Source organism: Rhipicephalus microplus, chromosome 7 (assembly GCF_043290135.1).
Source record: "Rhipicephalus microplus isolate Deutch F79 chromosome 7, USDA_Rmic, whole genome shotgun sequence".
In the NCBI taxonomy this organism is placed as follows: Eukaryota; Metazoa; Arthropoda; class Arachnida; order Ixodida; family Ixodidae; genus Rhipicephalus; species Rhipicephalus microplus.
Window position 1 is genome coordinate 24,277,537 of NC_134706.1, and position 27,540 is coordinate 24,305,076.

A 27,540-nucleotide genomic window follows, 5' to 3' on the forward strand; every position below is an offset into this window, starting at 1 on the left:
GTGTTTGACGCGTCCGACTTCCTGAGAACAAATGGAGGTCGCTGTGGAGGGAGAACCAATTTCCTGTGAAGATTTCGAAAAAAGTACAGGATGAAGTACCATAGGATCAAAGAAGTCTACCCGCGGGCCATCCCTGGAAACCGGTGTGGATTCTCAACGAAGGAATAACAGCAAGAAACAGCGTGAGCAACGCCTGCGTCGAATAATAAGATTAAGCCGGATGCCTCCACTGCCCCGAGGCTACTACAAGATCATCATCCGACCTAGAGGTGACCTTCAACTTGACGATCAAGGAGCCGACCGACTGGCGACTAGCATTTACCACATCGCTGAAATTGCGAGAGAAGCCCAAGATGAGGGCACAACATGCCCAAATTTCCAGCAAAATATGGTCGGTGTGAGCACACCCATCGAGGCGCATGTTGATAGATACCTGAAAATCTCTCGCATTGTGTTTGGCAACAAGACGTACAATACCAGCACATACGAAGCAGCACCAGACGGTACGTCTAAAGGTGTGATACGTGATACCCCATTGGAAGATACCGCCTGATATATTACGGCTAATGTGATTACGATAAAGAACCCCACAGCCATCGCTGCGAAACGCATCAGCGACACAGTTACGATGATCGCACTGTTCACTGGTCTTCGCGTCCCAACGTACATTCAATACGGTGGAGCAATATTGAGGTGCTCCCTTTACCGCAAGCAGATAGAAACGTGTTATCAATGCGGTCGCCAGGGCATCACGCGTATGTATGCCCGAACCCGAAATACCACGTGTGCCATGGCTGTGCTACGGCCAACCACCCACAAGATCACCAATGCAAGCCCATTTGTCAACTATGCGGCGGACACCACCTGACGGCCGAGAAGGCGCGCAGGGCCCGTTTCAAGATGCCGTATCTGGTGAAGCGCCGGCAATGGGAGCCACAACAACAACAATATGAAGACTACCCGACGAAGCCTACGCCTTTCGACAACAGCCTCGAGCAGCGGGACACTACTCCTACCCAGAACCCCGAAACAAAGCCTGGTCGAGATCTGGGTCGCGTTCTCGGTGGCGGTCTCGCTCCTGGCCCCGCTCCCGGTCGTAGTCAACATCCCGGAGCCATACGCCTGGACCTGGCGCAACCTTCAAGTTGGGCTGGGCAGACGTAGTGAAGGGGGCGCGCTCGGGGTCTGAGGAGGCCGCTTCTCAAGGCAAACTTGATAAATTAGAGGCCGAAACAGCACAGCTAAAACAGATGTTAGCTCTATGCAACCATAAAATGACAACTTTAGGAGAGGAAAATGGGATCCTCAAGGAGGAGTTACCCCATTAAAAAAGAACGGAACATGCTCCACCAGTAGTGCCACCGCTCTCAGCTGTTACACCCACTGAAAAAAGGAAGAATGTACAACACCTCTACCTCCCAAACGCAGAGCGGAAACGCAGGCCAATGAAGACAAACCCAAATGCGTGACGCCCGAGAATAAAGTCCTGAAGGAAATTCAGCAATCAGTCAAAGAAATTAATGAGTATATGAGAAACTCATTCCGACTGATCTCAGCCCTTACTGACCGCACAGATAATATAGCTAAAGTTACCCAGCGACAAAATGAACACATACAAAAGTGACTCATCGTTGTGGAGGCTAGCGTCACCCCCCTGCCACCTTGCGGACTGTACCCAATGGCGACTGCAAATCAACCTTCCTCGTCGGCATTCAGTGTGATACAGCTGGCAACATTCCTGCCCCCTGCGTCTCATCATAGCTAGAAATCACACCTACACAATTTGGCAATGGAATGAAGAATCTACGCGAATAAGTAAGCAAATCTTCACCAATACGTTAAAGGTAAAGTTAAGCCCAATATCATTTTATTGCAGCAGACACATTGTCTTGCTAAATTGGCAGGCTATCACTCGATCGGACATGCCAACGGGGAGACGACTATCGTTACCACCCTACTTAGCCTAAACCTTACATTCACGCAACACGACACTGAAATTACCAATATAGACAATATATTTATTTAACTCGTTCCGCAACGCAAGAGACATGAAACTCTATTTATACTAAACATAAACAGCCACCCTGAACAAAAGCTCAGATTTCTCACACTCTTTAAACTCACCCTCAACATCGCTGGCCGAAATTGCATCCTAATAGCGGGGGACTTCAACGCACCACACATTGCCTGGGGATACTCTTATGTGTTTCCTAAAGGTAGAGCCCTCTGTTTTGACTCACAGCAAGAGGAATTAACTCTCATCACCAACACTAGCACAGGCACAGGTGCAGGCACTAGCTCCAGTAAAGACACAACGCCTCATCTGACGTTCACGAAAAACACATCAGCAGCTACCTGGAAAAATATGCTAGAGGACCTAGGTGGCGACCACTACATCATCGAGGTACACGTTCAATGTGGCCCACGTAAACCCACGAGAAAACAGCTAAAGTTGGTAGACTGGACCCAGTCCCGCAAATCACGTGAGAACCAGGTTTAACTCATCAGCGACATAGAGGACAGGATACACACGCTTAAAAAGTATAATAATAATGCCACCCTAATCGTACTTACCGAGGCACACCTCGAAGAGATCGATAGCTGGCTCCTCCACCAGTAGGAGGCAAAGCAATCGCTTCAAAAGAGTTGGAAGACATAGAAACACAACAGAAACCTCAGAGATAGAGATGTATGCAACACAGCTAAGCCGGCAACACTGGGACGAAACCTGCGATGCGATGGACAGGCAGCTAAGTCTTAGTAAAACATGGCATTTTCTACGGTTCCTGCTCGATCCAGAAGACAGCAAAACCGCCCAACGACAAACCATCAACAAACTAATCCATGCTAATAAGGGCACCGACGAGGAGTTTCCTAGGGAAGTAGAGCTCAAATACATCTCTCGGGCTCCTACTCAGCAGCATCCAGATTATATGGGCCAGGTCAACACCACTCTAGACGAAGAATTCACCAAAGCGGATATGCGTGCTGTCCTACAAAAACTTAACACCAAATCTGCACCAGGTCTATACAACATCAAGAAGATAATACGTCATTTAGACGATCAGTCGATCCCGCATATCACAGACTACATTAATAACTGCTGGAACATCGGAATCTTGCCCCCACAGTGGAAAAAGTCTAAGGTGATTCTGATTCCGAAACCAGGCAAACCGCTGAATACTGACAAGCTTAGGCCCATCTTCCTAACATCTTGCATAGGCGAATTGATGGGACACTCTTTTCTGGCTAGACTGACAAATTACCTCGATGACAATGATTTTTTCCCACACACCATGATTGGCTTCCGCAGGCATCTTACAACGCAGGATGTCGTGTCGCAGCTTAAGCATCACATCATAGACAGTACAGGACGCTCCACAAAGGGCATACGTGGTCTAGATCTCAAGAACGCTTTTTACTGTGTCACGCACAGCACCATTCTAAATCAGATAAATACCCTTAACTTGGGGCTTCGCACGTAGAACTTTATAAGAGCATTTCTTACGGGCACAACGGCTACGACCACTGTGAGAGCACTCAGGTCGTCCGAAATAACCATGGGAGGCGCGGGCACCCCACAGGATTCCGTGATCTCTCTCTTGTTGTTTAATCTCGCCCTCATTGGTCTTCCTTCAAAACTTCAAACCATCCAAGGAATTCATCACACCCTTTGCGCCGACGACATCACCCTTTGTGTGGCGCGATGGCAGTGATGGTTCCAGTGAACAGAGATCACAGGAGGAGATTGACACAGTGGAACGGTATTTACAAAAAACTGGACTATCCTGCTCGGCGGATATATCTGAGCTACTGCTATATCGCCCTACACTTAGAGGTCGGTCACCCAACAACATCCCCAAGCGCAGGTACACGCTGATATAAACTCACTACAAGCGATGATCACGCCATACCCACCGTGAATTAAATCCGAGTGCTAGGTCTGATCATAGAAAGTAATGGTAAAAACGAAGAGACAGTTCGCAACATTGAAGCCAGAGTGTCTAACACAATGTGCCTCATTAGGCGCATTACCAATAAACACAAAGGCATGAAAGAAGCTAGCATCATCTATTTGATCCAATCATTCGTTCTAAGTCACATCACCTATATGGCGGCGTGCCACGGATGGTTCACTGCAGAAAAGTCTAAACTCAACAGTCTAATTAGGAAAATTTACAAATAAGCGCTAGGTTTGCCTCAAAACACCAGCACCGTACTCCTCCTTCAACTTGGTTTGCACAATACCCTTGAGGAACCTATTGAGGCGCATCAAATTTCCCTATTCAAGACTAAGCCAGGCTGCCCGATTCTATGTAATCTCGGTATTTCTTACCACATTAAATACGGAGACAAACACAACATAGTACGCACTATCCATGCCAAGCTCACAGTACAACCCGTATTAAGAAACATGTACACTGAACACAACAAGGGCAGACGTGTCAATAGAGCCAGAGCCATGTCAAAGATGTTTGGGCGCAACTATGAGGCAGTCTTTGTCGACGCAGCATGCTACCAGGAACGTCACCGCTTCGCGGCTGCTGTCGTAGACTATGCAACACAATGGAAAAGCAGCACGTCAATCATCACACGGAACGTAGAAAAGGCAGAGGAAGTGGCTATCGCGATGGCCATAGCCCACATTAACGCATCATGTGTAATCAGCGACTCGCAGACAGCCGTTCGAAACTACGCCAGCGGCGGAATCTCTCCCGAGGCATTGCGGATTCTTAGCACAAGCAAAATTCATGAGGCGAACGAATACGTGCACATCTTGTGCTTCCCTGTCCACACACCACTAGGTAACGTGGACGACAGTCCGAATGAAGTGGCGCACAACGCGGCTCGAGGTCTTACGTTCCGAGACACGTCAGGCGAGGCGGCCACCCAAGCGGACCTTTCTGCGCCGGTGTGGGAATGGGACGATCGGCTAACTAAATTTAATGACATAACTCAACACTATCGGCAGTACCCTCCGCCTCACCCGAAGCTAAATAGGGCCCAAACCGTTCAGTGGCGGCAGCTACAAACACGCACATACACCAACCTTGTCATTATGCACCACATAAATCCCGACGTCTATTGTTCTAATCTATGCCAGTACTGTACCACCAGAACCACTCTTGACCATATCCTATGAGAATACAAGCTGCGCAGAAACCATATCCAAGCTGCGCAGAAACTACATTTGGATCTTTGACGAATCATCGAATTCTGCTTCTGCGTGGCGCTGCGAACCTTTCGGCGAAACGGATATAACCTGGACACTTCGTGCATCCTCGTAGTTGGCAGCAGTAGCGGCACAGCGAACAGACGACTGATTGCAACTCTGCTCTTTCGCAGGTTAGTAGTTCACTTCAGAACGTTATTCTAAAAATTGTGCCACTGCTGCTACTGGTGCCACAATTGCAATTGTTGCCTTTTTAGTCGCAGCGCGTTTCATCAGATTGTGCAGCAATGTCTTTGAAAGATGTTTGTCTCTCTTGTGAAAACGGTTTTGACTTGCCTGATTTGGCGGTTCAGTGCGCGGAATGTTCTGCTTCTTACCACTTCGTAACCTGCTCGAGCCTCACAGAGAAGCAATACATACCTAAAAGCATAGCAGCCAGACAGATGTGGGCGTGCCAAACATGTAAAGCAGCAAAAACGACGAAGCGGCTTAGACGGATACGGCTGCGATGAATGAAATGGCTGAGATCAGACTACTTTTGTGCAATATAAACCAAAAACTTGAACGCTTAATTCCATTGAAGGAGACTGTGTATAACATCAAAAGGGCGGTTCAGATGATCCCCAAAAAAGCTTGATGAGGTTTTATAGCGACTGGAAAGGCAGGAAACACAGACTAGGGAGATTAAAGAAAACGAATGGACGCGATTGAGACTCAATGTAAAAGTTTAGATCAGAAGAACTTACTGCAAACAGAACTGAATGACCTTGAGTGGTGAAGCAGAAAGCTAAATTTGGAAAATCATGGAATCCAGGTAACTAAAAGTGAGAACCTACTGCAGAATGTGAACAGCTTGGCTGACGTGATAAGTCTGCCAAAAGTCTTCAATCTAGAAATCCCTGCTGTCCATCAATTGCAAGCGAGACCAGGAAAAATTCTAGGTATAATTGTGAGGTACACAAGGCAGGCAGTTAAGAACCAGTGGGTTGAAAGGCGGCACAAATTGAGAGAAATTAATTGTTGGGTGGTTGTGCTGGAGAACTTGACCAGTTACAACAGGCAGTTGCTTAACGCCGCGAAACAGTCGGCAAAAGGCAATGGCTTTCAGCATACGTGGCACAAGAACGGAAAACTATTCGTGCGCAGAGTCAATGGCGAGCAAGCTGTCCTTGTGCGAAACGCGAACGACTTTCCTGTAAAATGTTGTTTTGTTCAACTGCAAACTCTTGCAATTGTTCTCGTGATGAATGAAACAAAAAATTAACTATTTTTTTCGCAAGAACTAAATGTCAATGGCTCCACTGAACATAAAAAACCCTTAAATTGTTTGCATTTGAATGTTCCTTCTCTTAAAAATAAAATAGACAACATTCAATTTTTCACCCATGCATTTTGCTTCATGTTCGACGTCATACTGCTTACTGAAACGTGGTGCAAAGACAAGGATGAAGCACTCCCTTCCACTTCTTATCAGTCTTTTTGTTTAAATCGCCCAACGCGTCGTGGGGGCGGTGTCATGTTACTATTGAAGGAAGGCACACAATGTGAATTGCTTTCTGAATTTTGTGTTATGTGTGAATATTTTGAAATGCTTACAGTTCGATCCATTAGATATCTTTTTTCTGTGTGTTATAGGCCACCAGACAGAAATATTGATGGCTTCGCTTGTTTCTATGAGACGCTTTTACGTTTTTCGTTAGATAATGCGTATTTTTTTGGTATCAGGAGGAGATTAATAATTGATTTGTGGGGTTTAACGTCCCAAAACCACTATATGATTATGAGAGACGCCGTAGTGGAGGGCTCCGAAAATTTCGACCACCTGGGGTTCTTTAACGTGCACCCAAATCTGAGCACACGGGCCTACAACATTTCCGCCTCCATAGGAAATTATCAGGAGGGGAGTTTAGCAATAATATGCTATGCAACTCTACACCACAACAAATTATGAATGCAATTGTTGCACTAAACGGCTTTAAATATGTCATTAGTTCACCGACTAGGATTACAGAAAACAGTGCAACTTGACTAGATATGTTGATTACAAATGCCAACAATATTAGCATCTTTGCAGGAGTTTTGTCTAAGGATATCAGCGACCATCTTTCTATCATCCTCTTTATTAAAAGAAGCACCTTACAAGAACGTACGAAGCGGACGGTAACCATTCAAGATATCTCTGAATCTAGCCTAACAGCTTTTAGAAAGGAACTGCTTGGTAGTAGCCTTACTGAGATTTTTTCGATGAAAAACGTGAACCAAGCTTACAATACATTCTTAGACAAAATCTTGGATATTTATAAACGTCATTTTCCCAAAAAACAAGTTCGTTTGAACAAGGGAACCTGTAAGCCATGGATGATCCCGGACTTGGTCAACAAAATGAACTTCATCCCAAATTTCTTGTGAATGAAAATTCTGACATTTTAAAAGAATATAATGTAAACAGAAATCGGTTAAATAAGGAAATCAGTGAACGCAGATTTCACTACATACCGAAGTAGAAATCTGTGCAGATAAGATTCACGCCTTATGGACGAAGCTGAACTTGTTTTTAACCGTGGTACAACACGGGCAAGTGGGGAGAATCTGGCTATAAATGGGTGCAGCGTATCAGGAGTTAAACTTGCAAATATATTCAATGACCCCCTGGGTAATAATACGCACACTGGAATGTCGAGTGATTTTATTCAATTTCTACCAGATCCAAATTCATCCTCCTCATTTTTGGAGCTTGTAGTGGACGAAGATGTTTATTCCACTTCCATGAGACTTAGAAATACTTCATCTCGTGATGTTGATGGTATGCAGATTAGACCCAATAAATATGCGCTAGATATTTTTTTCCTTATATCACTCTTATATTAAATCTCTATTTTTCAAGTGCAACGTTTCCCAAAAGAATGCAGATAGCAAAAGTCCCTGTTTTCTTTAAAAGAGGCAGTAAAAATGTATATTCAAAACTACAGACCCATATCCATTTTTCCGGGGTTTTCGAAAGGTTTAGAAAAGCTTATACACCGTCAACTGTACCAATGCTTGAAAAATACAACGTGATTTCCCCAACTCAGTTTGGTTTCAGGAAACATCGATCTACGGAAATGGCATTATTATAATAAAAACAGTTTATATTATCTGAATTTGAAAACAAGTGTGCTGTTCTCGGTGTGTTTGTTGATTTTAGTAAAGCCTTCGACCACATTCAGCACTCCACGTTGTTTGAAAAGTTGCAATGCTATGGAATTCGTGATCATGCACCAGACCTACGCGGTTGAAATAGATAGAAAATTCTTAGAGCTGAAGCCTAATACTAAGGGTGTACCAGAGGGAAGCATCCTTAGACCCCTTCTTTTTATAGCCTATATAAATGATTTAACTCGTATTTTTTCAGATGGTAAATACGTCTTATATGCTGATGATGTCAGCATGTTTGTTTCAGGTGAAAATAGTATCGTGCTTGAGGAAAAACTGAACCAGCTTCTTGTGAAACTAAAACGCTGGTCATGATTTAATAATTTAAACATAAACACTAAAAAACAAAGTCGGTACTATTCCGACCTGAAAGTAATCCCGTTAACGAAAACATACATCTCCAGTATGGTGATACTTATATTGAGCAAGTAAATAGTATAAAATTTTTGGAGTTACATTTTTTAGCAGTATGCTTTAGAGCAAGCACAATGACAGTGTGCTGAGTCAATTATCTCGCGTAGTGGGAATGGTGTACAGTGACAAAGTTGTTCTACCATACAAAGTAGAACTCTTACTTTATAAATCACTTTTTAATAACGTCTTACCTATTGTTTCTTGGTATGGGGGACTACAACTTACAAGAACTTAAAAAAACTGTGCCTGAGGCAATAGAAGTATGTTAGAATCATTTTTAATTTGCCGTATGATGCTCAAAGAAGGAAATTTTTTCAATAGGCTGGAATACTACCCGTACGTCGTCTCTACAATTTTAAGTAAGCATATGCCAATCAGGCATGAATTGAAAGAAAGTCGACATTTTTTGTATGACCTCTCAAAACTGCAGCCAAATAATAAATTGTTTTAAACACGAAATAAAAAAAACATGAAAAATAAAAACAATAAGAACAAACTACTCCACAGATAAGTTATTTACATTGTTCCCACATTACTTTATAAATATGTGAAAGCTGGCATAGATTTTTTTCACTGTACACAGATTCAATCGCGCGATATAAACATGTTCAGTTTTTAAGATTACTTCACAGTTGCTGTATGATCATGGTTGCTATTTTTAAATTTAGACTTGATTTTTGTATGTCTATTTAAGTTTTATTTATTTATCTGTTTCATGTTGTTGTTATTGTTGCTGACTTCATTATGCTGATTGTTTGCCACTGCTGTCGTGCTAAAAGGTGGCTGTGGGCCTTTTTGAAGCTGCCCCTTTTGGAGAGCAGCTTTTACCTGCAGCTGTTCTTCATCAAACTATTGATGAAAAACAGACATTATTATTATTATTATTATTATTATTATTATTATTATTATTATTATTATTATTATTATTATTATTATTATTATTATTATTATTATTATTATTATTATTATTATTATTATTATTATTATTATTATTATTATTATAGAGAAGTTCTGGGGTCACGGCCTCTAATGAACCCGTTCGGGCACGTTGGCGGACTGCGCTGCTCAGTTCGGGCCTAGACAAGCAACTTTGGGCAATCCATCAGGTCAAGGAAGCTGCCGGGAGACACGGTCTTTTTGTTGGCCACTAGGTGGGAGCCCATTCCAGCAATCTGCCGGAAATAAATAAAGTCTACATCTCTCTCTTGTATGTAAACCATCCTGCATGATGAAAATATTGGCTTGCAGTATTTCAAATATATAAATAAATAAAAGGTGCGTGAGGTAAAAAAATTACTTTTTTAGCTTAAATGATACACGGGCTGCAGTTCGAACTCTGTGCACTCTGAAGATTGTGCGATTCAACTAATCTGTGGCCATATACAGCCTAATAACGAGCGGTTGTGTTCCTAAATAATATGAGTGGTGGTCAGTACCAAGAGCCAGCCCTAATGTCCCAACTTTTGCCATAGCCAGAGCCAAGCTAATGAACTTTTACTCTATAAAATACCAAGAACCATGATGTAAGATGTGTTCTTCGATCTCTTTTCTGCGATGGTGTCAGAAAGGGAATATCTGGCACTTTTATTACGAAGCAAAATAACGTTGTGCGATTCTCACTAAGCAATCACCGGCAATGCGCAGGAAGATTTTTTTTTTTTGATGAAGCCAAGTTGGAGTGGGGAAACATCTTGAGCAGATCAGGTGACCTGTTTAACACATTTCTACACTCGATGGTGCTCCATATGATGAACGAAGTACACCGAATAAGCAGTGGATGTCTTCTTTCAGCTTCGACCATGATGCACTATAGACATTTTCATGCAACATATACTCCAGCCACCGTCATCGACTGTAAAACGATTGCTTTCCAATTTCGGATACCGAGAAGTTTATGAATGAGGTTATGAAACTCATCAATCTGCACCCCAATCGTTTTCAGGCTTCTATATATGCGCTACCGCTGTTATCTTTCCTTATAAAAGTGTGACAGGGTAAGCCTCGTGTGTTGCCACCAAAAACCATCAGTAAAATAGTCGAATGTCTGTTTTTTACTGAACTGAACAGATGAAAAACGACGCGTAGAACAACAATTTTCGGTTCTTCTCAGAGGCACTGGTATTGTTTTCGCAAATGCCGCATTCGAAACTTACGACAGACACGCAGTTGACGCCATTTTGTATAACTCAGAGGGCGCAGTCACTTGTGTTTGTTACGTTTTTCTTCTGATTCTGTCTTCAAGTTGGTGACCCTGAATACAAGCAATATTTACTTTTTCAATCTTCACGTCACGTAACACCAAAGAAAGGCAATATTTCGCGACGTCTTACAGTATGCTGAAGTCATATATTATCACTCATGAGCAATCAGCTGACACGCCTAACGAAAGTGTTACTATGGAGCTATTTAAGTTGCGTCTTTGTGTGCGTTGCTTAAAAGTGCCTATAAACGTGTCTGGCTTGCATCCAGAAGATGAAGCGTTTGTGGTGCAATAACTATGGCGGTGGTTCAAGCTTCCGCATTGTGGTCTTTTTCTGTTTTACTTTACTGCTTTTAGTGATGCAAGACAATGGTGAGTCATTTGCCAATGCAGCCCCAACTCGACGCCCTGGAAGAGTTCCACCTGGCTGTGTTTTACCAGGCTGCTTTCGAGGTTTTTTTAACTATATTGGAGGTTTCTTTACCCGAATATGGCCGCCTCTTCACGGACAACAACCAGTTCAAGGCCAACCAACTCACCGAGAACCTGGTCCAGCACCTCATCCAGATCCTGGACATAGGTCATATCGTGGATCACTTCTTGAATCACCTCCTGGATCACCTTCTGGGTCACCTCCACGACCTCCAGCACCTCGTGATGGTAAATATTGTTACGGAGAGAAGGCATCTGGAAAATATCTTTACTTTAGATAAAGAGGCAGCCATACAATATGGAGCCTAGTCTGAACGAGGTCGCACTAAACATTGTCCTCTTTCCTATTATGTTGATTTGTGGCGCCTTGTAGCATCACCCCCGGCAGAGAAGGCACCGTCTCAGTGCTTAGTTGGTCCGAGTAATATCGCTTTAGCCGAGTGACGTGAAGAACGTGAGAACACGATCGCGCGCTGGTTGCGTTAAAAGATTCAATTTCATATGCCACGTTGGTGACTTGGCGCACCACACATTACAGACCCGAGTACGGCGAAGGCAGTTTTTGCACAGGCCAACTCGCTTTTACGGCGTCCAGTGAAGGACTGTGTCACTACGACTGAAGTGTACATCGCGATGGCACGCGTTGTAGACCAGTTGTTGTCGTTTCTGCAAACTGCTCAGACGCAGGCGAGCAATCTCACGTGCCTCTAGAGCTCTAGAGATCACATAGCGGGCATATTCGGACGTGTGGCTAACGGCAGCAAGGAGCCTGTTAAAAGGCAACGTGGGTTTTGCCCGTACAGAAGAAAAAATGACGAGAAACCTGCAGTATCATGTGAGACCGTTGTCATAAGGGTGATAAGCCGTCGTGAACTTGTGATTCGTAGCGCAAGAGTGTAATTTCTCTCGGATAACTTGTGATAAACAGTAGCGACCCTGATCGATAAGCAGTTGCTGAGGTGCGCCGTGGTGTCGTATGACGTCTTCTAGGAGAAAGTCAGCGACTTCGGTCGCACAAGAAGTAGGAGGGGCCCGCGTGATGACAAACCGAGTAGTGTAAACTGTGGCGGCTGCTATTCACTTGTTTCCGCTGGCCGATAAAGGGAACGGTTTTAGTAAGTAAAGTCCTACCCTCTAAAATGGTTCGGATGGGATCTGAATAGGCTAAAGGCGTTCCTCTGGAAGGGTTGCTGGTTTTATGTGGTGTTGACAGAATTTACAGGAGGCGACGTAACGGCAGATGGATCGGTAAATACCGGGCCAAAAGATGCGACGTCGAACGCTGTCATAATTTCTTGAAACTCCCAGGAGACCAGCTGTCGGAATATCATGCATCTGTGCAAGGATAGCCTCACGCATTTCTTGTGGTATGACCAACACCAGCTCAGGTCCATCAGGATGCATGCTGCAGCGATATAATACGCCATCTTGGAGCAGGAACATATGAAGAGATGGAGGAGTTGTGGGACCACGGTGTTGCTGATCTCCGATGTTGCTGAACGCAGAGAGTGCCAAAACGCAAGTCGACACATAGCTCCCAGAAAGGTCTGCTAGGTCTACTGGATGATGCGACAAGCAATCAGCATCCTCATGGTGGCGGCCTAGTTTGTACACAACCATGTAGGAATATTCCTGTAGCTCTAGAGCCCACCAGCCGAGACGTCCACTAGGATACTTTAAGGATGACAACCAGCATAAGGCGTGGTGATCAGTGACAACCGTGACCGGGTGTCCATACAAATACGGCCGAAATTTAGCCACTGCCCATACAAGCGCGAGGCAATCGCGTTCCGAGATATAGTAATTTTGTCCTTTGGGCGATAAAAGACGGCTAGCGTATGCAATAACGTGCTCGAAGCCATGCTGTCATTGTGCCAAAACGGCTCCAATCCCATGTCCACAGGCGTCTTCACGCCCTTCCGTTGGAGCGCATATATCAAAGTGGCTGAGAATCGGTGGCGTCGTAAGTCTGGTTGTCAGTTCAACAAATAAATGATCTGGCTTGTTCATGTCCCCCCACAAAAGTCACATTTTTTTAGTAGTTCCATGAGCGGGCGTGCGACGTCAGCGAAATTCCGCACAAGTCTACGAACGTAAGAACAAAGGCCCAAAAAGCTTCAAACGTCATTTGCAGATGTCGCCACAGGCAAATCCTTGACGGCGCGGGCTTTCTCAGGATCGGGACGAACACCAGCGTAGTCGACAAGGTGTCCAATGACAGTGATACCGGCGGCCGAAGTGACATTTCGACGAGTTTAGTTGGAGCCCTGCTTCGAGGAAAACCGGAAGAATCGTTGAGAGACGCTCGAGGTGAGTTTCGAAAGTTGGCGAAAATGCAAAGACATCATCAAGGTAGCATAAGCAGATTGACCACTTGAAACCGTGAAAAAGAGCGTCCATCATTCGTTCGAATGTAGCCGGGGCATTGCGTAACCCGAATGGCATTAGTTTGAACTAATATAGCCCGTCTGGAGTTTTTGATGCTGTTTTTGCAATGTTCGGATCACCAACTGATATCTGCCAGTGGACTGGACAAAGGTCAATGAAAGAGATAAATTTCCCTCCACTAAGGCAGTCAAAGCGCCATCTATTCATGGCAGAGGATACACGTCTTTTTTGTAACTTTGTTAGGATTCTGTAGTCGACACAGAAGCGCCAGCCATTATCTTTCTTTCTCACGAGCACAACAGGTGAAGACCAAGGACTTGACGAAGGTTCAATGATGTCTAGGGCAAGCATCTTGTCGACTTCTTGCTGGATCACGAGGCACCCGGTGGAGGAAACCTGATAGGGTCGCCAGTGTACTGGATTTGCATCGCCGGTGTTGATCCGATGGCTTATGACAGTCGCTCGACCTAGGAGTCAGTAATTGAGATCGAAGAAGTCTTGATACGACGCAAGAAGGCCACGAAGCGCAGACACATGCTCGGCCGGGATATCAGAGGCAATCACTTTAGTTATGCAGTCTATTGTACTGCCCAAATAAATAGTGGCAGATGACGGTGTATCCTCTGTTAGGGCGGATACGTGGAGTCATCAGCCGGGGCAAGAGTTGTAAGGGATATCCCTCGTGGCAGTACCTTAGAGCAAAGTCCAAAGTTCACATTATTAAGACATGCCCCGTTGTCCTTCATTGTGATGATGGTGTGGGGGAACGCAACATTGAGCGAACACAGGACTGTAGCATTAGGTGAAAAGACAATCACCATCAGCCACAGATAGATAAGAAGAGACGTCGATATACGTCACAGCTCGACAAGGTAGGCGAACAAAGTCCGCGGAGCATAGCTTTGGTGGCGCAGCATCAGAAGGGTCAATGGCGTGTGGTAGGACGAGCTGAACACCAGCAGAAAAGTCAATTAGGGCGAAATGCTCCGACAGAAAATCGAGTCTCAAAATTATTTCATGTGGCCAGTGGTCCTATAGGTGAAACCGAACAGTGGTATGACGTCCAGCAACAGTGACGCGGGTGGAAAATATCCCAGTGGCCGCTGGTGTTTGCACCATCGGCTCCTCGGACAACAGTGATCGGAGCAGGAATGAGCACTTTCTTAAGTCGAGCACAAAGGTTGGAGTTCGCGGCTGTTATGTGAGCGCCGGTGTCAATGAGTGCTGCCACAGAAGTACTGTCAACATTTACTTGTATCAAGTTGCTGTGTCCAGGTATCGTGTGTAGAGAAATTTCGAGTCGGGTCGTCGAAGCAAGCTCACCTCTAATAGCTGCGCCCGTGAGTATTCCGAGGACTGGCGGTAGAATTCCGAGGGAAAGCGATGTTGGTTAGTTCAGTGGGACATGCGTCCAGAGGGGGACGGGGAGCTGTTCGGTTGGCTGGTCTTAGATGGCGAAGCATCGTCTTGTTCCACGTGGATCGGTATCCGCGAACTAGCAGGTGGGCGTCGGGTTTTGGCATAATGCGATCATGGCTGCCAATTTCAGGAATTGTGGCAAGTGCGTGAAATATAGCCGACTCTTCCACAGTTGAAGCAGATCTGCCTGTCATCGTAAGTTCGCCATTCTGCCTAGTTCAGGTAACATGGGTGGTTGTTCGGTCCACGAGACATGTTAGATGTACTGGGCAGTCGATAGTCAGGTCCCTCAACGGGGCATAGCGTCTGACGTCCGGCGCTGGACAGTTCCTGACGCACAACACCCTTGATCAAAGAAATCATGACGCGAGAGTCGTCGGAGGCCCGGACTTGGTCAGACAGGGAAGATGCCGCCTCGAATTTGCGGTGCACGATGAGCAGGATATTGTCGGAAGCAGAAGGGGCTGGTGGCAAATGGGCATCCTACCAGGTAGATGTTGCAGCCGTGTTGCGAAGACGCGAAAAGTGTGGAGTGATACGACGACCTTTCGCGTCTTAGTAGCGTTGGCATTCATTATGATCGACGTGTATGGTAGATGAGTTTTGAAGCACGAAGAGAATGAAGGCGTCATTTGCGATTCCTTTGAGGATGTGCGCGACCTTTTCAGATTCCGGCATCTTGTCGTGAACCTTCCGGCAGAGGGTGAGCACAAGTTGTATGTATGTACCGTAGGACTCAGTGTAGGACTGGAGTCGGCACGCTAGTTCTTTCTGCGCAGCACGACGACGCCCAATGGGCTTGCCGAAGAGGTCAATGAGCTTCTGTTTATAGACGTCCCAACTCGTGATCTCTTCCTCGTGGTGGGAAAACGAAACTTTAGCTGTGCCTTCAAAGTAGAAAATATTATTGGCCAACATGGGCGTCGGATCCCAGTTGTACAGAGCACTTACCCGTTCGTACAGCTGAAGCCATTCCTCCACTTTAGTGCTCTCACTGCCCGAAAAGATGCCTGGGTCACGCGGTTGGGTCCAGACGACGGTGCGGTTAGTAGCGGCCGGATGCGGTGCTGTTGGTTGCTGCGCAGTTGGACGACGCACGGTTGGGGTAGTCTCCGAAGAATCCTCGTTCTCGTCTTTATCAGGCATCGCACACGCAGTCAAGGAATGTCTGCTGCGTAGAATCGTCGTGGGTGTTGACTGTGGGAAGACCCGCACTCACCATCAAAATGTTACGTGGAGAAGGCGTCTGAAGAATACCTTCACTTTCGATAAACAGGCAGACATACAATATGGAGCCCAGTCTGCACGAGCTCGCACTGAACATCGTTCTCTTTCCTATTATATTCATTTGTCTCGCCTCGTAGCTGTATCATCAGGACTGCCTTTTGTAATAAGTAATAGATGTCATTATCCAAATGAACGGATTACTTCCACACTCGGTGATAGCTCAATGCATTTTTTTACCCTTTCAGATGCCACCAATGAATAACTGTCTGAAAATGTGTCAAATCAATACAAGGTTGTTTCAAGGCACCCAACAGTCTTTTGCAACAGAAATAGTAATTTTAAAGTTGCGCATATTAGTGCTTGTTAAAAAAGTTAGAGAACAAACCGGGGATAAGAATAGCATAGTTGAAATCAAAAAGGAGGAAGTAGACATAGTCCGAGCATGTAGCACGTAGACAGGATAACCACGGGTCGTTAAGGGTAACTAAATAGAATTTTAGAAAAGACAAGCGGGTTTGGGGGAGACAGAACGTTGGGTAGGCAGATGAGATTAAGAAGTTTGCGGGTATAAATTGGCAGCAGCAAGCACAGGACCGAGTTGACTGGTAAAACGTGAGAGAGGCCTTTGTCCTGCAGTGGACGTAGTAAAGCTGATGATGATGATGATCATGATGATGATGAAACAAGTTAGGCTACGGAGGTTGTATTCAATTATATATCTACCCTGAAGTCAATCAAGCTCTCTTTTGCCATATATTGAATAAAATCTCAGGCTAGATATACAGCGACCGCTCGTTTCTAGTTATGTTCAATTACAGCTAACGAACACTATATAATTTAAAATGCGAAGCATTTCCTAGCATACTTCGGTGACTTTGACCGTATCTATCTATCTATCCGTCTATATATATATATATATATATATATATATATATATATATATATATATATATATATATATATATATACATATATATAAATATACATATATATATATATATATATATATATATATATATATATATATATATATATATATATATATATATATATATATATATATATATATATGTTGTGATGTAACGGTGAAGGCAACCTTTATTAGGTCCAGAAGACACGATGAAGCGACCACGCCCAAGGCACAGAACTCAGACAAGCCAAGTCCCCACAGCAGATGAAGATGACGATTACTCATGATGATGAATATGTGTAAAGAAAGTAGATGTGCTTAATGAATGCCTACACTAACTTCCCCCCCACGTGAAAGCGGTCATCCTGACCGCAGCTCTTGGCCGCATTTTAAAGCGAAGATGAACGCCGTATGAAAGGCTTAATGCGGGATACGTGGACTATTTCTGCTGCCCTGTAGCGGCGGTCCATCGGAAGAAGAACGGGTGCCACGCGATAATTCACAGGAGATGTTTGCTCCAAGACAGTGTAGGGGCCAATAAAACGTAATTGAAACTTCTCGCACAGTCCGGGAGTGCGAATGGGTGTAAGAAGGAGGACTTCGTCACCAGGGCTGAAAGACACGGCACGATGAGAGGCATCATATTCAAGCTTGCGATCCTGTTGCTTGGCTTCAGTGTTGACGCAAGCCAGCTGGCGGCAATGAAGTAGACGAGACACGTGTTCTTTACTTGAAGATGAACATGGTTTGACAGGCGCAGAGAAGAACGAAACATCGAGGAAAGAAGAGGGGAAGCGACCGTGGACGAGGTAGAACGGCGAGTAACCGGTTGTGCGCTGTACAGAGGTATTATACGCAAAAGTGACAAATGGCAAAATGGTGTCCCAGTTTCTGTGGTCGGGTTCGATATACATCGCAATCATATCTGACAGTGTACGATGGAAGCGCTCAGTCAGGCCGTTCGTCTGAGGATGGTAACTGGAGCTTGTTTTGTGTGTAGTGCCGGCTGCCTTGAGCACTTCTTCGACGAGTGCTGAAAGAAATACTCTTCCACGGTCGCTCAGGATTACACGAGGAGCTCCGTGTCGAAGGATTATTGCTCGAAGGATGAAGTCGGCCACTTCCGAAGCTGATGCAGAAGGCACGGGAGCTGTTTCGGCGTAGCGTGTCAGGTGGTCGACTGCTGTAACTATCCATCGATTGCCCATGACAGTCATAGGAAGCGGACCATACAGGTCAATGCCAACTACCTCGAATGGTTGCAGGGGACACGGGAGCGGTTGTAATTGTCCACTTCGAGTTGAAGTAGGTAGCTTGCGACGCTGACAAAGGGCGCATGAGGCAACGTACTTCGCGACACAGGTGGACAAGCCCGGCCAGTAGTAGTGACATCTTATGCGGTCATACGTTTTCTGGAAGCCCATGTGTCCAGCAGACATGTCGTCGTGATATGTCTTGAGGACTTGAGCCCGAAGAGAGCGAGGTAAAACGGGCACCCAGCGTTGACCATCAAGGTGGTAGATATGACGGTACAGGACGTGGTTGTTGAGCTTGAATTGCGTCAGCTGTCGGTGAAGACGGGCGTTATGGGGCCGGCAAGTCCCGTCAAGACGGTCCATGATGCGGCGACAGCACGTTGGTGAGATAAGAACAAACCACACTCGTTTGGAGAAGTTGGGTCCAAAGTAGTTAATGACGAAACATGTAGGGAAGAGACGGCTGAAAGCTTCTCGTGTGCGGCAGTGGCGGGTTTGTTAAGCGGCTCCGAAGAGAGCGGGCAACGCGAAAGTGCGTCGGCGTCTTGGTGCTTGTTTCCCGACTTGTATGTGATAGTGAAGTCGTATTCTTGTAAGCGAAGAATCCAGCGACCAAGGCGGCCGGACAAGTTCTTGATTGTCGAGAGCCAGCACAAGGCGTGATGGTCCGTAACCACAGTAAAGTGGCGGCCGTGGAGATAAGGTCGAAATTTTTGTATTGACCATACGACCGCTAGGCACTCCTGTTCGGTGATGGTATAATTCTTTTCAGCAGGGGTCAGTGCACGACTCGCGTATGCGACGACTTTCTCACGTGAAGATTTGTGTCGCTGTAGGAGAATTCCACCAATGCCTCGACCACTAGCGTCTGTATGCAGGAGCGTAGGCGCGTTTTCGTCGAAATGGCAGAGGACTGGTTCGGATGTGAGTGCACACTTCAGTTGGGCAAACGCCGCTTCACATTCAGGAGACCACACAAAGGCGACGCCTGATCCGAGCAACTTGTGCAATGGTGAAGCTATTGAGGCGAAGTCTCGAATGAATCGGCGAAAATAAGAAGCGAGGCCGAGGAAACTGCGCAAATCTTTGGCTTTTTCAGGACGCGGGAAGTGTTGGACAGCGGAAATATTGTCAGGATCGGGACGAATACCGTCCTTGCTTACGATGTGGCCTAACACTTTAATCGTCTTGCTCGCAAAACGGCACTTCTTAGTGTTCAGCTGAAGGCCTGCGTTTGCAAGGCACGTAAGAACTTCGTCCAGTCGTTGCAAGTGCTGAGGGAAGGTTGACGAGAAAATAACGATATCGTCTAAATAGCACAAGCAAGTCTTCCACTTCAAGCCTCGTAAAACTGGGTCGATCATCCGCTCGAATGTTGCTGGAGCATTGCAAAGGCCGAATGGCATGACGTTGAATTCATACAGCCCATCTGGTGTTGAAAACGCTGTCTTTTCTTTGTCATCCTCGTGCATGGGTATTTGCCAGTAACCTGAACGCAGGTCTAGGCTTGAGAAGTACTCAGCACCTTGCAGTGAATCCAAAGCATCGTCTATGCGCGGCATGGGGTAAACATCCTTGTGGGTAATCTTATTAAGTGCTCTGTAGTCCACGCAGAATCGCACGGAGCCATCTTTTTTTCTTACTAAAACAACAGGGGATGACCAAGGACTCGTGGAGGGACGTATAATGTTACGTTGCAGCATATCGGCTACATTTTCTTCAATGATGTCACGCTCTGATGAAGAGACGCGATATGGTCGACGGCGTACGATGGAAGTGCCATCGGTCTGGATACGATGGGTAATAATGGACGTCTGTCCCAGAGATGAGGAATGGGCATCAAACAATCTGCTATGCTTTTGTAGCAAGGCAAGCAACTCATCTGTCTGTGAAGAGGTCAGTTCTGGACTAATAGTCGCAGCAAGAACAGAAACGCTTGGTGAACGTCCAATAGAAGGAAGGTCAGAACACGCTGGCATAAGCGGGACAACAGAGACAGGTTGAGATTCAGAAACGCAAGCCATTGTGGTGCCTTTAGGAATGAGAATTTTCTCAGAAGTCTGGTTTGTAGCGTAAAGAAGTCCGGAGCCATTGTGGAATCGCGCTAGACATGAAGCAAGGGCTATACCTCTTGTGAGACAGCGTGCAGATGGTTGGACAAACACGTCACCAGAGTCGATCACATTAGAAGTGATGGCAACTATCCGCTGATGACCAGGTGGTAGCTCGGTCTCTTCAGCAGCGAGCAAGCGAACGGGCTTGTCATCCGCATACAGGGCATAGTCAGTTTCCATCATATGAACAACATTTTCTCGACAGCAGATGGAAGCGTTCGCCGTAGACAGAAAATCCCAGCCTAATATAATCTGGTGGGCACACGAATTCAGCACAGCAAATTGTACAAAATGAAGAATACCAGCTATGAAAACACGAGCGGTGCACATAGCGGCAGGTCTAATGGCGTCCCCTTGAGCAGCGTGCAGTGTAGGTCCATCATAAGGGGTGGTGACTTTTCGTAGACGTGAGCACAAAGAACGATGAATCACAGACAAAGAAGCACCAGTGTCTATTAAAGCGTCCACGTACACACCTTCTATTAAAACAGCTATCGTATTATATGGACGCACTGGAGGAATTTCTGTATTTTCGTTCGATGCAGCTTTTCCTCCAAAAGCTGCAGAGGTTAGTTTTCTGGGCGTTGGTTGGTGAATTGCGAGACAGGTCGCAATGGAGACGTGGAACGGCGGAGGGGTGAGGGTGAGCGGCGTCTAGTAGAGCGGTAGGAACTGGTTGGCTCAGATGTCGCAGTTGGAGACGGTGAGCGGCGTAGCGGCGGATCATAAGGACGACGTTGGAAAGCGTACCAGCTTGTCCCATCATCCCGTCCATAGGTGTCGAGTCCACGACGCTCGTCCTTCTGACGCTTCCGACAGACACGTGCAATGTGGCCCCGATAGCCGCAGTAATAACAGATCGGACGATGCGGCCGCCACGCTGGGTGAAAGGGCTGACTAGTCACACTCGGAGTTAACGAAGCCAGCGGGACAGGCGTCGAGTGTGCGGGCATCGGTTGTACCACGGGTGGTGAGCCAGCGAGGACTTGTGCGTACGTCGGCTGGAGTCGAGGTACTGGAGACTCTACAGACGCTGGCCCGGTCATGGACGCCAACTCTTCTTTGATAACATCCCGCAAAACAGTGTGGGAGGGGGGAGGTGGACTCGGTGTCATTGAGAGGGCGAAAGATTGCAGCTCTTCCCGTATAATCGCCCGGATCATGGCACGCAATGAGGCATCAGTCGTGGTAGTGTTTTCAGAGCTGTCTGGCGGTAACCGTTGGGATTCAAGTTCCTCTAGGCGTTGGCACGTGGCAACAACGTCAGCGACTGTAGTCGGGTTTTGAATGACCAAGGCACTGAACGCGACCGTGCCTATCCCTTTCAATAGATGACGAACTCTCTCTGATTCTGACATGGACGTGCTGAAACGGTGACAGAGAGCAAGCACATCCTCTATGTACGACGTGTAGGACTCACCGCATTGTTGCTTGCGAGAATCCAGTGTCTTCTTCGCGAGAACTGAACGAACCGCCGGGGTGCCGAAAATTTGGCGAAGCTGTTGCTTGAAGCGTGTCCAGTCCGTAATGTCCGTTTCATGATTGAAAAACCATGTTTTCGCTATGCCTGTGAGGTAGAAAGAAACACGGCGAAACTTGGTAGGATCATCCCAGTTGTTAGTGGAACTCGCTCGATTGAACTGGTCCAACCAATCTTCCACATCTTCACCTCGAAGTCCGGCGAACGTGGGCGGCTCACGCTGGTGCGCGGTGATAATCCACGTTGGATAGGCCGTGGTAGCCGGGGCCGTGGAGGTAGACGCAGAAGCGCCGGTTGGCTCGTCCTGAGGCATGTTACCTGACACCTGGTACAAACGACGACCTGAGCGCAGCTCCAGGAGGCAGATCGGGCTGGGAGAGGACTGAAGATCGTAGAGCACACTCCACCACTTGTGATGTAACGGTGAAGGCAACCTTTATTAGGTCCAGAAGACACGATGAAGCGACCACGCCCAAGGCACAGAACTCAGACAAGCCAAGTCCCCACAGCAGATGAAGATGACGATTACTCATGATGATGAATATGTGTAAAGAAAGTAGATGTGCTTAATGAATGCCTACAATATATATACTCCCGTTGTGCCACATCCCATACCCATATATATGTATATATACATATATATATATATATATATATATATAAATATATATATATATATATATATATATATATATATATATATATATATATATATATATATATACATATATATGGGTATGGTATGTGGCACAACGGGAGTGTTGTCAACAAGAATCAAGGATAAATATATTTATTTCCCAACAGTTTCGGGAGGGGTCCTCGCTTCATCAGGGGACTATATATATATATATATATATATATATATATATATATATATATATATATATATATATATATTCGTTTATCTATTCATCTATCTATCTGTCTATCTATTCATCTGTCTGTCTGTCTGTCTAGCGCTTACGACTTTTAGCTCTCCTAATTGTTTCGTTAATGGTATCAATATCAAAATAGGTATGGCGTATCATGACTGCATGGCAAGCATGAATCACTAGTCATAACATGAAAATTGTGATAAATGCGCGATGAAAGTTATAATTTACAGTTCATAGTCTTGCTGCTCTTGTGGTTGTTTTGTTCACATGGCATGTTGCGAAACTGGTATGATATGACATGACTGCAAGGCAAACACAAACGAGAGACACTTAACATAATTATAATGACATGCGTGTGTTGTAACGACATGACTGCATGATACACTCATGATGCGCTTACGGCTGTTTTGCTAGCTTCACATATACCAAATTTGTTGTTACAGGACGTAAATGGATGTCCAGGGTAAATGACTGGTGCAAACATGATAACCATGACATGCGTGTCATGTAACAACATGACTATATGCCACACTCATTATGCACTTGCGCTGTTTCGCTAGCTTCACATATGCCGAAATTGGTATACTTACGCGAATGAATGACGAAGGCATGTGACTGGTACAAACATGATAATCATGAGGTGCGTGTCACGTAAGAACATGACTACATGCCGCACTCAAGGCGCCAATACACTTCGACGTGACCCGGTTTACGTGCACGCTGGCGTTCATTTCGTCGCGCCATACCAGCGATGCCACGCCAGGCGCCGATCTGTCTGCCCTATACTTGCAGACGCACGCTGCACTGCGTTGCTTTGACGCATGCGCGTTTGAGCACGCCTGGCGTCCCTCCGTCACGAAGAGAGGCAAACGTGGTGAAGTGAAGTGAACTTTATTTGGTCCTAGAGAACCGCTCAGACATCACCCTGCGAAGGGTCCGCCACAGTTGCTGACCGCGTCCCCTCCGGGACTGGAAGACCGTTGCCCTCCGCCCGTTCGCAAGCCTCCTAGACTGTCGAGTATTGAACTGAGAGTTCAGGGCTTTTAAGAGCCCTCTCCCAGTCCTCTTTTGTGCGGAAATTTGCACCATGTAACTCCGGACACTACCAGAGAATGTGAGCGAGTGTGCAGTTATGTGCCTCACAACTAGGGCATCCTGGAGCTATGCCATCAGCAAAGTGGCTGAATGTGCTATGAGATGGCAATGAACCTGCCTGTAGCATCCGAAGAACCAATGACTGCAGCCGAAGGAGCTTAGAATATGGAATCAGGTACGTCCGCCTAGACAACTGATAATGGGACATCACTTCGTTAAAGGTGCCAAGTGTATCTTTAGAGTTATCTGCAAACCGACCTCCGTACCCGCCCGGACCGCCACAGCACGTGATTTCTCGCGCACGGTTGTGGGCAAGTTCGTTGGCGTTGGGAAGAGTCGGATGCACCTCTGAGCCCATGTGAGCCGGAAACCAGGTGATTGTGTGGTAGCCTACTACACCCCTGGAATTCAAAAAAAAAAATGGCAGACCCCAGATACAGTGGGAATCGATGATATGCGAAGCACGAATGAGAAATGTTGATATGTCACTTTAAAATCAGCACAACGTTACGAGGTCGAGGTAATTGATGCCATACATGGCTTCCATGTCATGATTATCAAGTTTTCAGTGTGTCTTTTAGGTTTGTCATCTATTCACGTCACGTGATACCAAGTTTAGGATATGTTGAGTAAGGGAAATGAACGTAAACACGCTATGAGCGTAGTATGTAGTCATGTTCTTACATAAGACACGTGTTAGGATTAACATATTTGCACCAGTAATATATTTCGTCATTCATTGACCTCACGTAATACCAAATTTGGTATATGTGGAGCTAGCAAAACGGCCGCAAGCGCAGCATGAAGGACCTAATATACTCCTATGTAGCGTTTACGCACGCGCACGCTGGGCACAGCGACGCAACGTTAGCAAAACGCGAGCACCCTATACTTTGATGCCAGGCGCGACCAGCGTCCGTCGGCGTGGCCCAACGGCAACCGGCGCGAAATATGTTATTAAGGGTAAGAAGTAGAACCGAAGCTTGTGCTTCGTGTCTACTTCCCACCTTTAACCACCTGGAGTTCATGGTATATACTAGTTCGTTGTATTAATGGCACTGCGGCTCAACACTCGCTAAACCTTTCTAAAACTAAGGAGGTTACACCCTGCGAGTATAATGTAGCCACCCTTTGTTGTCAGATAGTGGTCAATGTACATGCCATTGGCTGCTAAAGGGGAATGAGAGACAGGAGGATTTGGCTTTCAATAACGCGCACGCCGCGAACTTTTTATTGTTCAACAAAGCACAGGAGCTATCTCCTACCGGCACCACCTTGCAGGTCAAAATGTAACACTTGTTACACACTACGACTACGACTACGACTACGACTACGACTACGATTACGAGGGACGAACGGGTGCCGCTTGAAGGAGCTTCGCCCCTAAAAAAGGAAAACGTTGTGCCCTGAACTTTCATCAAGCTTAACCTTTCTCCAAACTTGTATCAACATAGCAAACTGTCAGTGGATCGAGGTTTATATTCTTGCGGGTCATGCTTGAAACGTGAAATAACATAGGAGACTACAACTATACTTACTTCCAAGACATGCTTAATTATCGCATTTAATTACTTTCCCCAGGTGCACACAGATAAAAGATTTTTAGAAGAACCCATTTTGTGCTTATGTGCTCAACTAATCTGGGAAATTTCACTTAGTGGTCAATAATTATTTTACGAAGTGATTTCCAGAAGCTTGTAGAAATGCAAGGCTCTAAACGTCTTAGAATAATTTTCTTTCATATCTGTGTAGCCCGATGACGTGTATGTAATATCCATTTGTGCTTTTTATGAGATGCAATAATTATAGGAGCCTCGAAAAGGAAGAAAAAGTTAGTAGGCCTATAATAACAGCTATGAATGTAGCAGGCAAAACAAAAACGCTGGGTTAGACATTCCAGAAATCATAAATAAAACCCTACTACGTTCTCTTGATAATAGGTTCATTCTTTCTTCAATTACAATACAAAATAGGACCGAGAATTTGTCACTTTCGAATATTTAACATAGGGTAAAAAATACCGCTTTGTTGAAAAATTGTCTACAATGACCGACAGTTTTTTATGAATACAGGTTGAATTGAAAATGTTTAGGTATTGTATAAGAGTAAATGCGACACTTTTTCAGACACAGTTTCGTTGTGTATTAAAGGTGCACACATAGCGAAGGTTTTATTTCTGGCGCGCTTTGTTTCGATTATTACAGTGTAAATCATACAGAACCAACAGTTTGGAATACTAAAGTATTTCAGTGCCAAATTGGCTTACAGCGAACCAACTAAACAATGAACATTGTAGAATGGCAGCGCCTACGACATAAATTGCCCACATGTACAATGCACGCGGCTGTGCTTAACTTGAAAGTGGTAGGAATTTCGAAACAGTCATCCGGTTGTGCAAACACCAGCAAAAAAAATGTAATGTGCGTTGCGCAATGGCTTCAAAAGACACCAGTTGCGCTTGCATGCCTGGGAGATCAGAAGATACCAGCAAAAAAAGTCAAATAAAGGAAGCTGCCAGCTCGGCTCATTTAACCACTGTAACCAAAGATATCTGACTGCAAGAAGGTCCTTCACTTTGCTTTTTCAAACATTCGCATTTCCAAAGCTCACTTATATCAGGAGTCCCCTGAATTATCGGTCCTCCTGAATCACACAAATCCCTATGGCCACCTGCTGGGCAACACTGCTTGTCGCTTCTCAGGACGAGAAGGACGAAAGCTACATAAACCACCTGTTTTTGTCAATGCGCCCCGCACTGGACAAGGTGTAGTCTTAATGTATTTTTTCTCTGTGCGGAGATCCACGGAAACGACAATGGTGCTAAACATGTTTGCATCGCTATGCATAGAATATCCAACATTAATGGGTGCCATTCATCCCACCATCATTAACATAATTATAATTGTCATTGTCGTTATTCATGTTATCGCCGTCTATAATTTATGTCACAGATAAAGGGCGCCCGAAAACAAGTCTGTAGCTTCGGAGTGCATAATAATGTGTGGGCTCAGTATTGGAAACTTCATAGCATCCTTTTTAGAGTTACTAATTCAATGACTAGTCTTGACCAACGCATATTTGCTTAGCATAAAAACATTTGGCGAAATTGCTGCATTGGCCTTGTGTATCGCTTCGATGTAATTCATGACAAGCTACGCACATAACAGTTCTTCTTTTTCAGTGCTTGCCGACCTTTGGAGGCAGCCGATTCATCAGAATCCTGGCAGGAACAACGGCTGATGGGGATTGTTTGTCCAAATAATTGTCCTGTCATGTAGTGTACATCAAGAAGTTGTTTATTAAAGCATACGAAACATCAAATCATTATGTTTTATATGGAAATACAAAAGGTATTTCACATTCAA

General features: G+C 45.4%; 1 protein-coding gene across 2 annotated transcripts; it reads left to right on the forward strand.

The window, feature by feature from the left end:
• The first annotated feature begins 5,292 nt into the window (after positions 1-5,292).
• LOC142766871 (uncharacterized) lies at positions 5,293-27,540 on the forward strand. Of its 2 annotated transcripts, none has more exons than XR_012884637.1 (4): positions 5,293-5,346; positions 9,784-9,930; positions 11,373-11,639; positions 27,357-27,540. XR_012884637.1 is itself a non-coding variant. In XM_075868076.1 (4 exons), the coding sequence occupies exons 3-4, from the start codon at positions 11,349-11,351 to the stop codon at positions 27,435-27,437; spliced, it is 372 nt and encodes a 123-aa protein (XP_075724191.1). In that variant the 5' UTR covers positions 5,293-5,346; positions 9,784-9,930; positions 11,337-11,348; the 3' UTR covers positions 27,438-27,540. The 2 variants fall into 2 exon arrangements, 1 of the variants encoding a protein (XP_075724191.1); XM_075868076.1 differs by having other exon boundaries at positions 11,337-11,639.

What these genes read in the sequence shown, in the direction of transcription:
- LOC142766871 (XM_075868076.1), top strand. Translation starts at nt 11,349, where the DNA reads ATGGTGAGTCATTTGCCAATGCAGCCCCAACTCGACGCCCTGGAAGAG. An exon ending in ACCTCCAGCACCTCGTGATG is followed by an intron (nt 11,640 to 27,356) that starts GTAAATATTGTT and finishes CTTCTTTTTCAG; the next exon opens with TGCTTGCCGACCTTTGGAGG.